This window comes from Xiphophorus hellerii, chromosome 3 (genome assembly GCF_003331165.1).
Source record: "Xiphophorus hellerii strain 12219 chromosome 3, Xiphophorus_hellerii-4.1, whole genome shotgun sequence".
Taxonomy (NCBI): Eukaryota; Metazoa; Chordata; class Actinopteri; order Cyprinodontiformes; family Poeciliidae; genus Xiphophorus; species Xiphophorus hellerii.
In genome coordinates, this window is record NC_045674.1 from 19,653,252 (window position 1) to 19,668,205 (window position 14,954).

Consider the following 14,954-nt stretch of genomic DNA (forward strand, 5'->3'; position numbering starts at 1 on the left):
AACAGGATTTATTGTATTTCGTCTCCCCTCTGATGACAAGCGGTGTGATTAAGACACATTTTCTAATTGGCAGAGCTTCCAGTGATGGGTTTATTTAATGTGTTTGATGTCACTCCAGCAGCAATTTGCCGCGGCACTGGAGCTGTACCATAAATCCCGTAATCAATTTGATGACGGTGTGATTGGTGTACACATGGAAAGGAGGCAGTAATGTCAGCCTCTCAGGTTCATGAGACTCCCGGGCTTCATATTTTCTCCCAATTCACATCCTATTAGAGAGTCTGACCCTCCCCCTCCATTCTCACTCTGTGCTGTAGCTTCTCCGCTCATCCCCACTACCCCTCCACCCCCTTCTTCCCCCTCTCCTCCACACACACACTGTTCCCCTCTTTCGTAGTCACACACATGCAAGCGCACACACATGGACTCGATGCACTCTCTCTTTCCATCTCTCGCACTTTTACAAACACAGCTCAAAGACTGGAGTGTGTCTGGCTCGCCGTGTGTGCTTTCTGGGGCTTCAGGGGGGGCGGAGGGCCGGGGGGGTGGAGGGCTGCAGAGACGTGAGAGGAGTTGGAAGGATGGTGACTAGAGAGAGTGAGGAAGAGGGAGAAAGAAAGGAAGGCACATGTGTGTTTTCACGAGCACACAACTGAGCAGGCTCCCCTCCACCCCGTCACCCCCACCCTCGTTCTCTCTCTTTTAAATTTTTTCCCCGGTTTGCAGCCAGGCGCGTTCAGTGACAACAGCCCTGCAGAGACAAAGGGTGAAGCGCTGCGTAGATGTTGTCAGGTAGGTAGGAAGCAGAACACTGGAATCAATACTATTGTCTGTAACCTACCTGCTGCTGGGCTCCCTGTCTGGCCCCAGCAGAGACCATCAAGGGGAGAGGGAGGGAGACAGAGAGAGAGGGAGGGAGCTGAGAGGAGAAACAGAATCACTCTGGCTGGGAGAGAAAGGAAAAGAAGAGGCTGACTCTGAGGTGAATACCTGTTTTATTTGCTTTATACATTCCCACCCAGCAAGTTAATGCAGATTCATTCATTTCATCTGCAACTTATTTCACAACTCATGCATATAAAGCCACTGACAGTAATTAAATAAGTCATGTTATTGACAATGCATGATTATCTTCACGCTTGTAAGTGGATGCATGTGGGGTTTGTTTGCAATATACAGCCTTTGCGAGTAATTACGGCGCGTCCATGCTGCTGGCGGCGGGGTCATGTCTGTTATAAGCTTACTTTGCACCTTTCTCAAAAGCAAATTGATGTATGTTAATAAAACATAATTAGTACTGTAAAAATGGCAGCTGTCACTGTTCAGAGCGCAAAAGGTGTGCATGCAGTCATTGCAGAAACTTTGAGCTTCTGCATGTTAATGTTTGTGCTTTCCGTTTCCTTTGATGAAATGAATCACCACTATTTTTAAAAAGCAGCAAAAAGCATCAGCATTGCAGTTGAGACAAATGTCTTCTGTCCACGGTGGTCTGACATGCAGCTGCCGTATTACTCACGTGCAACGTTAACAAAGGCAGCATGCGAAATCACATCTTTGCATTCCCAAATCTTGGCCTGCACGCTTGTGAGGTAAAACTGTTTAATAAAGCATAGTTGTCATGTACAGCAGCTTGATTTGATGCCGAATATGGTGCTGCTAGGTTCAACTTCTCTTTGCGTGTGTTTGTGTAACATGCAAAAACAAATGCAGAAATAAAAAAAAATCTTGGTTGCATGACAGATTTGTCACAAATAGCACAGATTTCACTGGCTTTTCTTTCCCCACGTTTGAACATATGCTGTCTTCAGCATGTGGTTCTGTCTGTCTGCCAGTGGGTGGCATCACCTTCAAATGTTTCTACGCCATGAACTGTCTTTCTTTCATCAATGAAAACTGACGCAATAATTTTCAGACGGCATAAGAAGTCACTGTGATACTCATTTTTTGTTGTCTGTTTTTACAGGGGAATATCCGACTTTGACTGGGCCTATTTTATGCAGCTGTGGTTTTATATGAACTGATGGTTCTTTGTTTTAGAGATTCATCTGCGTGAAGACACAATAAAAATCATTCAAAACATCTTAGGATGCATGCATATAGACCCTATGTCTAAACTTATTTATTAAAAATGCAGCTCTCAAGTTTCCGAAGTCGCATAACAGTCAACACATGTAAAGGTTAATTTAAGTTTAAAATTTGATTAATTTCTTAAACATGAACGTGCTGTAGTTATGATGAATAATGTATCTTTTTTGTTGTTGTCTTAACCTGTACTTTATTTGATTATGTTTCGTACATTTTAAACAACTTCCTGAGCTCACAAAACCAAATAGACAGTTGAGTTTAATCAATAAATCATGCTCCAGATGCCCATGACATTTACCAACACTTTAAAGTTAATTGTTTCTCTTTAATTAATTCCTTTGCAATGGATTTAATTGATTCATTACAGAGATTATTTGTCCCCTGCTTTGAAAAATGGGCTTCACATCTGCTTTTGCTGCAATGCAAAGCAAATGATTAGCGTGGCAGAGTTAATGTCAGTGTTCATGCAGCAGTTGTGCTTTAATTGAACCATTTGGGCTCATTTCTGATCTGCAGCGGAGCAGGAGACCGGGCCGGTGCCGCAGCAGAATCCAAATGTCAGATGAGGTCATGTCTTTGTCTCGGCGCTGCAGCTCTGCGGTTTCCATTAACACGTTTGATTTCGCCGCCGGGCTTTTCTGCGCAATAAGCTGCTGTCTTTCTAAACCTCGCGGTGTGTTTTCATTTTACAGTATGCCCCTCTGTCCCTGAGACCCTTAACCTGTGAGGTCAAAGCAGGTCACAGGTGAGGTCCTCGGGAACAGGGCTGCATTCAGTTTCAACGTTTTGCGAAATTTCAAAATACCTGACACTTTAATCGCATTCCCTCTGCTCCATGAAGAGTCATCTGGTTCAGCCCAAAGGAAGTGTCAGACATTGCAGCATCACAGCTTGTGTAATATTACATCAAAGCTGCAAGACTGCTCAGACTGTTTAACGCCTGTCATGGTACAATCAAGACTTTTTGGTTGGTGCAAGAAGAGGACAACTATCTCCTGCAGCCCTCTAGGGGGCCAACCCTATTGGCTGCCTTTGTGTTATCGCCTCTGATCCGGGGCCAATAAGAAGACAGCCGAGGGTTGTGACCCCGTCATATATGTCAACTCTGGAGATGAAGTTTAAATTTCTCTTCAAGCTGGAGAAGAAAAATATTCTTTTTTTCTTTGTGTTTTAATAAAACATCAACTAAAGGTATTACCTTTGTGCCTATGAGTTATTTACACAACATTCCATATTGTCAAGGGAAACTAATACAAACTTTGAAATTTACCACATGTAGAGATTTCCCTCTGTGATCAGCAGGTAAAATTAAATTTTCTTCCCTTTTCATTAAATCCATCAAAGGAAGCCGTGCTGGCACCTTGGTGGTGTGTGAGAGGTACACACCCCTGTTGAAATGCAAACTATGACAAATTATTGCATTACATATTTTCCAAATGTATTGACATTTTCTCTACAATTAAACTGAAAATGAAACGAATCCATTAGAAGGAAATAAAATAAAAAGTTGACAAAACTTGGTTGCAGAAGTGTGCTAGCTGATAAGCTAAAAACTTTAAGCATTTTTTGTTGTAATTGTATCTTTCAGACTATCAGCATGCTACATCTTGACAATGTTTTGCCACTCTCCCTTTCAAAAATCACCCAACTTTATCAGATCCACAGACGTTTTTAAATAAATCCTTACATTTTCTGTCAGATTTGGTTTTAAACTTTGGCTAAGTCCATCCAAAAATTTAATTTTCTGTTTATGTTGACCTCTATTTGGAGTCTGTAATGCTGAAAGACTAAAGCTTACTAAGGCATTTTAAGATTTTAGGTATAAACTCATGGTAATTTCACATGAGTGAAATGAAGATCTGAAGAAAAGTAACTCCAGATCACGGTTCTGCCTCCAATATGTTTTATTGCAGCCATTGTGTTCTTTTGATAATGTTCTCATGTTTTTTCGTCAAATTTACCTTTTGATATTGTGGCTCAAACTTTAATGCTGGTTTCATTCAACCATCAGAAGCTTTAAGCACGTTTGGATGTCTTCTTTACAAGTTTTATTTATCATTTTAGAATAAAACTTCTGAGTTCAGACACATGGAGAACGTTTCCACCTCCAGAGTAAAACCAGACACGAAATTTACAGTTTTTGGCTCTGATTGAGATTCTGAAAAATCTATTTTTTTCCATTCATTCCCATTGATGCATTGCAACTAGAAAATTATGAATCTTCTTTTTTTTTCTTTTTTGGAAAACTCATAATAATGACAACGAGCCACATGCCAGACACAAGCCTACAGGCACGACCAGAAAGACGCACACACACTCCAGTTTATTTGGGATTTTCCGTGTTCAGCCATCTGACTAACAATCGGACTTTGGCGGTCCTGGAGAACACTCTAGCCTGATATTGATTGGCCTGTCTGCGCTGAGACAGATGAATGCATTAGTACCCAGCTCACCCTGCCACTGGAAATATATTAAGTTCATGTATTAGGCACCCTGTCTGGTTGCCATGGAGATGCACCAGGAGCGCGGGATCGGGGAGAAGAAGGATGGGGGAGTGGAGGGACGAGGAGGCGAGTGGGGGATACAGGATGCGATGAGGCAGTTGAGTTGATTTGTAGTCCTACTCCCTCTTCGTTTATTTCTGTCTGTCACTCGAGCGTCCGCTCTTACCTCCATCCCCTCCTCTCCCTTTGTCTCATGACTTCAGTTTCTTTTCGCTTGAAAAAAACTGTGTGAACTTTATCAGGAAAAACATTCAATTTACACCCCATCAATTAATTTTGTTCCTCTTTTGTTCTTCATTTCCCCCTCTGACTGGCTCCCGACTCGCCATCTGTCAATTTCCACAGCTGTCTCGTTTATTGAAAATTAAATAAAATTCTAATTTTACTTGAATTTTCTTGCCAACATTCCTTTTTGCTTTGTCCTGACACATACCTAGGCGTTTAACTCCCCTTTTATCTGCCCCTCTCCCCCTCATCTGCGCCACCTCCCTCCTCGGCTCACGCCATCTCTGTGCTCTGCAGTAAAACTGGTGCATTGAGGCAGCAGGAAATGGGGAATAGAGACAATAGAATGGAGGAAATACAGAAGATACTGTCTGCTCGCAGACCCAAACACAAACCCCACAAGCTCATAGACATTTGGATGTATGTCAAATATATCTTTAAGGCTCTCAAGTTGTTCTTGCAACCTGAAGAATTAGAATTTCTTCACATGCTGTCACCATGGAAGCTGGATTCAAATAAAAACAAAAAAAAATTGCTCAGTTTGGAGCTCTTGCTAAAAATATGCATGGCTGTTTTGTGGCTTGCAAGTGTTAGTTTGCTGATTTGCCCCTCTCTGAGCTGCTATATCTGCTTTATCAAGCCGCAAGTCAGCGGTCGGCTGTGCTCGGGTTACGTTGTGGGAGAAACTAACGTCAACAGCGTGGACGAATGCTTCAGGATGCTGGACCGCATATTCAGTACGAATGAGAAAGTGACAGAGGCTGGAAGAGCGGGTAGGGGGCAAGCAGTCTACTTGTCTTTTAATTCCAGCAAAGCAAAGATGTGATGTGTTTCCCCTCTCCAGCTGGAGGTTTAGAAGGCAAGCTGAAGGAGATCCTAGAAGCAGAGATCTTACCCATAGTGACAGAGTTTCAGGCAAAGCGGATTATGGGTAACTGAAACACCTCCTCCAGTAGAGAGCAATGAGTTGTTAAGTGAGGTCCGGAAATTAGACGTTTTCGAAATGATGCCCTGAGGCATTGGATTCTAGATGTTTTGAGCCAAATATCTCCTGTCTTCCTTCTCCTCCGTCTACCAGACACTGTGTATGAAAGCAGGTTGCAGAAAGCAGCAGACAATTTCATTGCAGCTGCCTCCAAACTGCCTAGAGGTGAGACATGGGCTCTTACACTTTTCCTTCATCTTTTCATCTAAACTAAGGCACATATTGAATTATCACCACTCCCTCTGATCTCTTTAATCTCTCTGTGATAATCTAGTTATGTTGATACAGCCTTTCAAACACTGTGGAAGCCAAATTGCATGTGCAATAAATCAAATCATGTGATGAAGAAAATCTTTCTTTTTTTTTCCACAGATGATAAGTGTATACCTCCATGTGGTGAGTGCCAACCTGTTTATACAAAATCCTTAAAATGGAACGCAAAATGACAGTGAATTTCAAACTACATACAATCTTGTCATGTGACAACTACAAGCCAGCACAAAGTAGTGCAACGAAAGTAAATGGATTCATTAATTTTGTGTCGATAGCATCCAGAAGAACAAGGAGCACATCGGATGTTTAGGTTTTAAAAATATCCCAAGCTTTGCAGGTCTCACTGCACACTTTCTCTTCCATCATTTAAAAATGGAAAAATAATTGCACAACAGTAAACAAAACATGGTCGTCCAGCTTGGCTAGCAGGAGAGCATTACAAAGTGAAGTAACCAAGAGCCTCATGGTAACTGGAGGAGCAGCAGAGATGCAAAGTTTCACATTTCTTTACAGTTCAATTATTAATTTTCAACTCTGGAAGAGTAGCAAGACAGTTGATTTGTTAAACAAAAAGGCTAAACATTTTCCCCCCTGCAGTGTGCAACAAGCAAACATGCAGAAGAATCTGCTTTGGTCAGATGAAATGTAAAAACTAACAGCCTGAGCTCAGCACCTCCTCTGTGAAACATGGGGGCAAATACAAATGCATGGCACACTTTCCAGGTTTATATTTTTAATAAAAAAATGAAAAGCATCAACCATTTTCCTCCCACTTTATAATTACACACTATTTTGAGTCGATCTGTCATAAAACGTTAGGGATCACAACAAATAACTCCATACTAAAAACACTTACAACTACCTGCTTCAATAATTCAAACACTCTACTCATTAATACGCAGAGTGGAAACTGTCTTGAAACTATCTCAGAAGCTAACATACCTGGTCCTCCTTATCTCCACTCAAGATACAAGATTGACTGCTTTGCAAACTGCAGCCAATAGCGTGTCCAGCCCAGGTATTTCAGCTCCCCATGCTGCATTTTTTTTAATAGTCCAGATATTGTTCTTGACAAAAGCCACACACAGGTGAATTATCTGGGTCAGTTGTGTAGTATATGTCAGGTCTTCTCCTTCTCACACATTCACATTTAACCCAAAATGCTGCCACATAATGGATTTTTGAAGAGGCAGAGATCAGTTGAGGTTTTTTTTTAATCAGTTGTTGTCAACCAGTTTATTTTGTTCTGTAGGATGAAGCGAACAGCCAATCAGGGAGAGACCAAGACCAAAAGTAGACATCTACCCTCTGAAACTAACTCCACTCGTAAAGCTGTTTTAGGGTTTCATGTGGATATTATCTGATGAACCTTTAAATTTAAGTGGTTGTGATAGGAATCGGTGTCTGACCAATGATCTTCCTTAGTAAAGGAAAAAAAATAGGGCAGTGTAAAAAATAATGATACTGCAATTACCTAAACAACAATAGTATTTTCACTTTACCATCATTGAAAAATTATTTGACACATTGTATTCTTTGAATATCAAGCAGGAAGATCTCTGGTGGCACATGGCTTCCTTCTTCCATTTCCTCTGTAAATTATAATTAATTTAGTGTAAATAGCCGTTCAATGCAGTGATTATAGGGTCATAACTCTTTTTTGTGATTTGCATAAACCTCTTCGATGTTTCTGAGATTTAAGGCGTTTTAAGAGGATGGAAGTTCACTTTTCTTCCTGACCTCTCTAGTACATTAGCTTCAGGGAATTTGGATTTATCCAAAATAAAGACGTCAAGTGACTTATCTCCCGCAGGTTTAAGATATTACCTGCTTATAACCTATTAATTTTGCTTTAAAATGGCATCCTTTAACGCTAGCTCCATGCTTCCAGGTTTTCAGAATATAGATGCGGCGTACAACTGCGACACCTGCCAGTACGACTCCTGCTTATTCCCACTTGACTGTCCAGGTGAGAACGTGATTCACTGCCCGATAGATTTTGTTACATCACAGCTAAAGAAGATGTGCTAATCCAGACTTGACAGATCCTTAAATAACTATATTTTCCCCTTCATAAATCCTGATCCCTGAAATGCTCTGTGTTTGATCCTTCAAATGCTCTTAGCTAAAAAGTCAGGATTGGAAAATGAGACAGTGGAAAGGTTTTATTTCCACACATTATATCTTTTCGCACAGAGCCCTCGAGGTTCTCTTTAAGTCGATGACTTCTTTATGCGGGGTGACAGCCGACTCCCACACACGACGGTGTTCGTATCACCCCTGTACAGCTCAGCCAATGTTTAGCATATCATCACTTTTGCTGCACTCCTCTGAGACTAGGCTTAAGTATTATCATTAAGGGAGGCTCAGACTGCAAGCGCTGCCCTCTGTGAATGTTATCTATGTGCGTGTGTGTGTCTCTGTCTGTGTGCTTGTGGGTGGCTATATGTTTATTTCAGTTGAAGAAATTGAAGTAATGGAGAATGGAGGAATCCAAATGCAGTGCAACGTGCCATTTGACGTACCAACTGATATTGAGGTGATCTGGAGGTTTGCGGAGGAGGTATGCTCAAAATACAGTGATCTGTGTATGTCCAGACTCTCAAAGGATTAGCTCAACATCTTCTATGTGATCATTAAGTACAATTATAAGTAGATACTTCTAGGAACAGGTTTTTGTAAACACAGTGAAGCCCAAAATCATTCATTAAAAGTAACGTTTAATTTAATATTTAAATTTTAACAACATATTTCTTCTGACTCAAAATAATAATTGCACATTTTTGCAAAGATCTGGCATTCGTATCTACTTAAGTAGATAAAATAATCAATCAAAAGGGCCAATTTATACAGAACATAACTTTAAAAACATGCTTAATTATTATAAGAAGTTGCAAAATTGTTCACAAGATGCACCAATAGACATATGAGTATTAAAATAATCAAGAAGAGATATAAAAACTAATTGAAGCCGAACCTCACCAAAATATAACTGGAAGGCAAAATACAAATTTTGAAAAAATAACAAATAAGCACAGATTAAACAACAAAAAAAAACTTTTGCAAAATTATTATTTTTTTATTGAGAAACATAGTTGATCTTTAATAAAACTACAAGGTGGGTGGGTGGGCGTCTGCTGCTACCGATAATAGAAGTAATTTCACTTTCATGTCGTTTTCCATATGGATCTCCAGCTAAAACAGATTTAGCTTCAGAACTGGATGGCGTTTCCATTTTGTCAGTTTACTTGAATTATGTCTGAAGCAGCGTGTTGACCTCAGCCTACAAATGTTACAAAACTCTTAACTGAAGATCTTTCTGCAAATCTGAATCAACTCCTTCAGATAAACAGCTGCATCTTCCTCCACAGTTCAGGACGCAGGAAATGGAGCAGTTTAAGGAGGTGACTGCAGGACCCGACAGGCTTTACTCCATTTCATCAACCAGCTCTCAGCATAAGGGCACCTACCAGTGTGAGATTTTCTCAGGCACTCGATCCATTGTCAGGCTTTACTTCTACGTCACAGGTAACAGGACGTGCCAGATGTTAAGTGACAAAATAGAAACCGAGGCTTTTATGTTAAATGGGGGTCATGTGACTGTTTAAAGGAAAGTTATGTAGATTAATATAGATTTCATCTCTGTTTTGGTCATGTATAATAATAAATAAATATTACTGCAGAATATTACACACGGCATTTTGCTGAAGTTTGAAATACTTTTCTAATAAAGTTATCCTGATCAGTAGTTGGACTTAATATTATCATCAATTGTCTGTTTATTCATTTTAAATGCAAAGTGTTCAAACGGAGGACAAAAGAAGAACAACTCTACAGCAGATGAATGGGATGTATAGTTATCTCTTTATGAAATGAGAAAGAATCTAAGACAGATATGACACAGAACCAGAATCATCTTGGATGGGCTAAAATTTGTGCTAAAAGTGCTTTGGCAATCACTTCTTGCTGCTTAGATATCACCCCCCCCCCAGCTAAAATACACTCACCTGGAAATAATTCATTGAGATTAAAAGAAAATGTTTTATCCACCTTCAGAAAGTCTACAGACATAAACAGTAGGAACATTTTCACAAATTATTGGAAAGCCTAGCTCCTTAGATAGAAAGTGTTCATTTTATCTACAACTTTAAAATTGAAAATCCAAAACTTACTAATATTTTATACATACAGTGCCTTGCAAAACTAAACACACACTATGAGGTTTTTCACATTTTGTTCCAACATAAACACAAAAATCAAAGTATTTACTGGGATTTTAGTTGCTGAAACTTATGCATCGGATTTTGTTCTGGACTTTGACTGGACCAGTCTAACACGTGAAGTTTGGCAACTTCTTCATGCCACTCTTCTCCAGAGGCCATGTTTGTGTTGCACAGCGCTGATAGTTGTCCTGTCTAATAATTCTCCACCTAATTCTAGTGTTTATTTGTTCGGTGTGTTCATTTGTTCATTTGTTAGGTGATTTTTAAAAAATAAATTGGTCCAATTTTTGTTTCAGGGTGTCAGAAACAAGGGCAAACTAAACATTCACTCCACTTTGTAGATTTTTATTTGTTAAAAAAGATTGTAATTTTTCTTCCCCTTCACTTTTATTTTCTACTTTGTGTTGATTGGACCTTTGTGATTGCTGTGACTAAGTGTGAATACTCTTTGCAAGGCGCACAGATTGAAAAAAGATCAAAACTTACACTAATACTCCCATCGATGTTTTTGGATATCTTTCTGCGTCTCTGTGTCTTTAAGTGACCCCCCGGCCTGTGGCAGGCCACACAGCGCTGCAGGGGATATTTGACCTGTCTCTGCTCCCAAGAGGGCAGTTACTCACCGCGCCTGGTGCTGCTCCTCACTTCTTCCTCCACCTCCTCCTGTTTCTTCTCACCACCTGTTTAGCCTCTTCACTGCTGCTGCTGTTCATCTCCCTGGGGTGAAGACAAAGCTATTATTTGTCAATATGAGACATTGGCAACAATCGACACCTGGTCCTGTGAGCATGCATTTATTAGTTATATTGCATCTTTGTCATTGGCTGTTTCAGGTTCCTGTACTGGTTGTCAGTATCGGAGGTAGACCATCCTGTAGCAGATTCGGATGAAGAAGATTATTTTGGTGTTTCATTGTTAGCAGTATGAAAAAGAGCAACTTGTATTAAAAATGTACATAAAGTACTGGATATTCTGTGAGGCATTATGTCATACTTGGAGGTAAATGTGTGTGTAACTCTTCTCACCACTAGAGGTCAGGATACACATTTTTATTAGAATAATTGACAATGACTTTCTGTATGCATACAGCATTAAAACAAGTTGTTTTAATCAAAGTACAACAAATTTTAAAGTATAACATGAGATGTGCGTTTGTGAAAGTATAGCTCAGTTTATGCATATTTAAATCTACTTTTTAAATTCCTATGCCATCTAATAACTACAATCAGAAATAGTTTCTTTAAACATAATTAAAATATTGACAAAATGGTAGGTTTACCTGGATTAAATCTTAAAACTTTTGCTTGCTCCCCTATCATGTGCAGTGACACACCAGTGTAAAAATCTGGTTGTTTATGTCTTTTATGACCTTGTTTATTTCTGTTCATTTCATTTTTCCCCTATTTTGACATATTCCAACTATAATAAGCTTTATTGCAATGCATGTGCAAGAAAACAAAGCAGAACAAACTTGTGGAGTAGAAGAAACATGGTACATAAGTTTCAAGCTCATTCAAAAAGTATAGAGGCCATTCGAATTCAACTTCCTTTTCCCTTTGCTTATTCAGGTCACAGGTAATGTAATTACACACATTACCTGTGTGTAATTAAATTTCAAGATAAAGCCAGACATTTTGTGAAAGACTTGGAAGATTTTTTTTTTTAGCGAATGTAGGACAAAGAGCATCATGAGGAACAAAGAGACTATCAGAAAGAAAGTTGGGGAGAAGAATAGATTAGGGTTATAAAATCCAACAATATCCTACGTTTTAATATTGCATACTTCAATCCATTATCCACCAAAATGTAATGGCACGACTGCAAACCTACCAAGACTTGGCCATCCACCTTGGCCAGCAGACAGCAAAACATTAATATATATATGATATATTTTCCTTTACCAAAGATAGTTCGGCTCATCAGAGTTAATAGGAAAATGTATGGAGTTAAATACTGGCCAGTCCTGGAAAACATCGTGCTAAAGGCTACTAATGTTATAATACTAAGTTAGTCACCTTCCAGTAATAAAAATCCACTAAATATACAGCCAGATATATAGTGGAAAGGTTTAAATCAGAGTAGCACGTTCGTGGGTTGGAATGGCCTTGATGTTTGCAGACATTTCTAATCTGATTTGACTGAGCCGAAGTTGTTTTGCAAAGAAGAATAGAGAAAACCTTCAATCTCTCAATGAGCACAACTGGCAGACATGTTCCAAAAGACTGTCAGCTGTAATTCCAGTGAAAGGTGTTTTTAAAAGGTATTGGCAAAGTATTCAATCATACAGACTGAATACAAATAAAAGCTGCAATTTTTAGGTATTTATTTGTAAAAAAGAAAACATTTTTCAAATGTATATCACTTTTCATCCATCTTATAATTAAGTGCCACTACTGAAGTCTGCTGTTGCAATGTAACAAAATCTGAACGTTTCAGGAGCTGTTAATATTTTTGCAAGGCCCAGTATGTTTTCCTATTTGTTACTTATTGGTTGTGCATGTTTGTTCAGCCATGACGTTTGTATTTACTATCCTAAAATGTTGTTTTCATTGTTTTACTTATCAGATCAGTCATATCACCAATGTAAGTCAAGGAGCCACAACAGACAGAGGCACTGAATGATATGTGATAACATACATGAGAGCGTGTGATAAAGACAAGATCCTACTATATAAAGTGCAGCGACAAAATGCATAAAAAAGTTACCGAGATAGAAGTAAAAGTAAGTAATTGTTGAAAGCTGTTGTCATGGAACGACTTCATAACCAGGCAGAAATTTTAATTGAAAAGGGAGAAACAAATTTCATTCACTCAGTGAAGTGTGCTGTTCTGAACTGTGTGGCCTGGATTGCTTCTGGATACGTTCTGTGCTAAAATGATAAGGTATTTTACATGTTTCACCAGTAAAAGAACGATTTGATACTGTAGCCTAAAGACCACCAGGGGGCAGCAAAATACATCTTGTCTTATTGTCTACTCAATAAATCACACATTTTGGAGCTTTCTACACTTACCTTGAATTCATTTTTGAACTTTGTGATGATGACGTTAGTTTTGCGTCACATCAAGATTGTGACCCTGAGATGATCTGGTTGCTAAAGGCAACACCCTTAAAACAAAACTGTAAAAGGGGAAGTACTTCAAATGCAAAACTTGTGACAAATGTGACAATTCAGTCATTTGCTTAAACATTTTCTGCAACAATTAATCACTGAAAACTACTCGGCACAGAACTGCTGAAGCGCAGGTTCTGTGTCCCGAGACCTTGTCAGAGGTTGATGAGATGGATGTGTATGTGAGATCAGCCTGAACAGAATCAAATATCAATTCTGAATAAAAGGTGTTTTCCTTAGTGACTCTGCATTTTTTTCCAGGAAACAATAAGAAATAAATTGTACAAAATTATTCGATTGGTTAAAGTCCTTACACTTGAATCTTTCTCATTTTGGGCAAAAAGGTTCCGATTTCTACCATGTGTCATAAAAACACAATTTATTTTTTGTGAGTTGTGGCTCCTCGATTTACAATGGAGTCACAGCCATCAGGTGCTTGAAACAGTATCAGTATAGTTTACGTCATGCGGTTAGGCGAGGGCGTTATTTTGAGTGATATCTACAGTAGGGCTGGGTCACTGGATAAGAGGGGAAGGCCAGGGACCAATCCTCAAAAAAAGAAAATATTATATAAACATGTGAACACAGGAAAATGCCACCCTGCAAGAGATCTGTAGGGTGGTATTGATGGACCTCCTATCTATAATATGTGAGCATCTCAACAAAATAACCCTATAACACTTAAAAAGTATTTACCATATCATTGTATCTTCCAAGAAAACAGACAATTTTTAAGTAACTATGTTGTTTGTTTCATCTGCCAAAATAAAATAAAAAAACTTCACTTTCTTTAACCTCTGAAAATGCCCTCTCTCCTCATTTCAGCAAACATCGCTGAATGTCATTTTGAGTGCCTTTGATGGTGTATTTTTCAGGCACCGATTTTCCTCATAAGATCTAAGATCTCAAGAAAATTACCTTGGTTTGTGAAGTTTCTGTTTCAAAATGTTATTTGTTGAGAAATGCTGTCAAAAGCAGCATTTCAGACAGTTTTAATGTCATTCTGCTTTTTAATAGCTGTTATTAAAATCTCCCTTTATTTTAAGTGCAGATGTATTTTTCATAGCCATACTTTAGTACTTTATGCTGTCATAGCATCCACATGTTGTCTGCAGAGGTGGTTACCAGTGTTGTATAAAGTACTGAAATCTCAGAGTCAAGTAAAAGTACAAGTACCTCTCCAAAATATGACTTTGGTAAAAGTTCAAGTCACTGACTGAAATGTTACTTGAGTTAAAGTCTTAAAGTATCTGAAACTTCTTGTACTTAAGTATGGAAATTGCTGTAAAAATGGATGTACTCAAGTAATGTAATGAAAAGTACAAGTAAAAAGTAAAACAAGGCAAATGCAGTTTGAATGACATTTTTCATATTTTGGTAAACTTGTCAAATACACTTAAAATAATGTACACAACCAAGTGCAGGCAAAATTAAACCTGCTAATAGATTGTTCCAGTTTTAAAGAGTAGCACATGTTAATGGTTTGTGGTTTTGAACTTGCATGCCTCTCCTATATTCGTTAAATTCAGTCTAAATTGCTATCACT

The 14,954-nt window shown here is 38.8% G+C and overlaps 1 protein-coding gene across 1 annotated transcript; it reads left to right on the forward strand.

Moving 5' to 3' along the window:
- Window positions 1-578: 578 nt before the first annotated feature.
- Window positions 579-13,647, forward strand: spaca6 (sperm acrosome associated 6). Its single transcript, XM_032555029.1, has 9 exons — window positions 579-5,587; window positions 5,659-5,745; window positions 5,893-5,964; window positions 6,172-6,195; window positions 7,964-8,041; window positions 8,532-8,635; window positions 9,444-9,600; window positions 10,837-11,017; window positions 11,129-13,647. Exons 1-9 carry the CDS (start codon window positions 5,140-5,142, stop codon window positions 11,220-11,222), a joined length of 1,245 nt encoding a protein of 414 aa, XP_032410920.1. The 5' UTR covers window positions 579-5,139; the 3' UTR covers window positions 11,223-13,647.
- The last annotated feature ends 1,307 nt before the right edge of the window (window positions 13,648-14,954 follow it).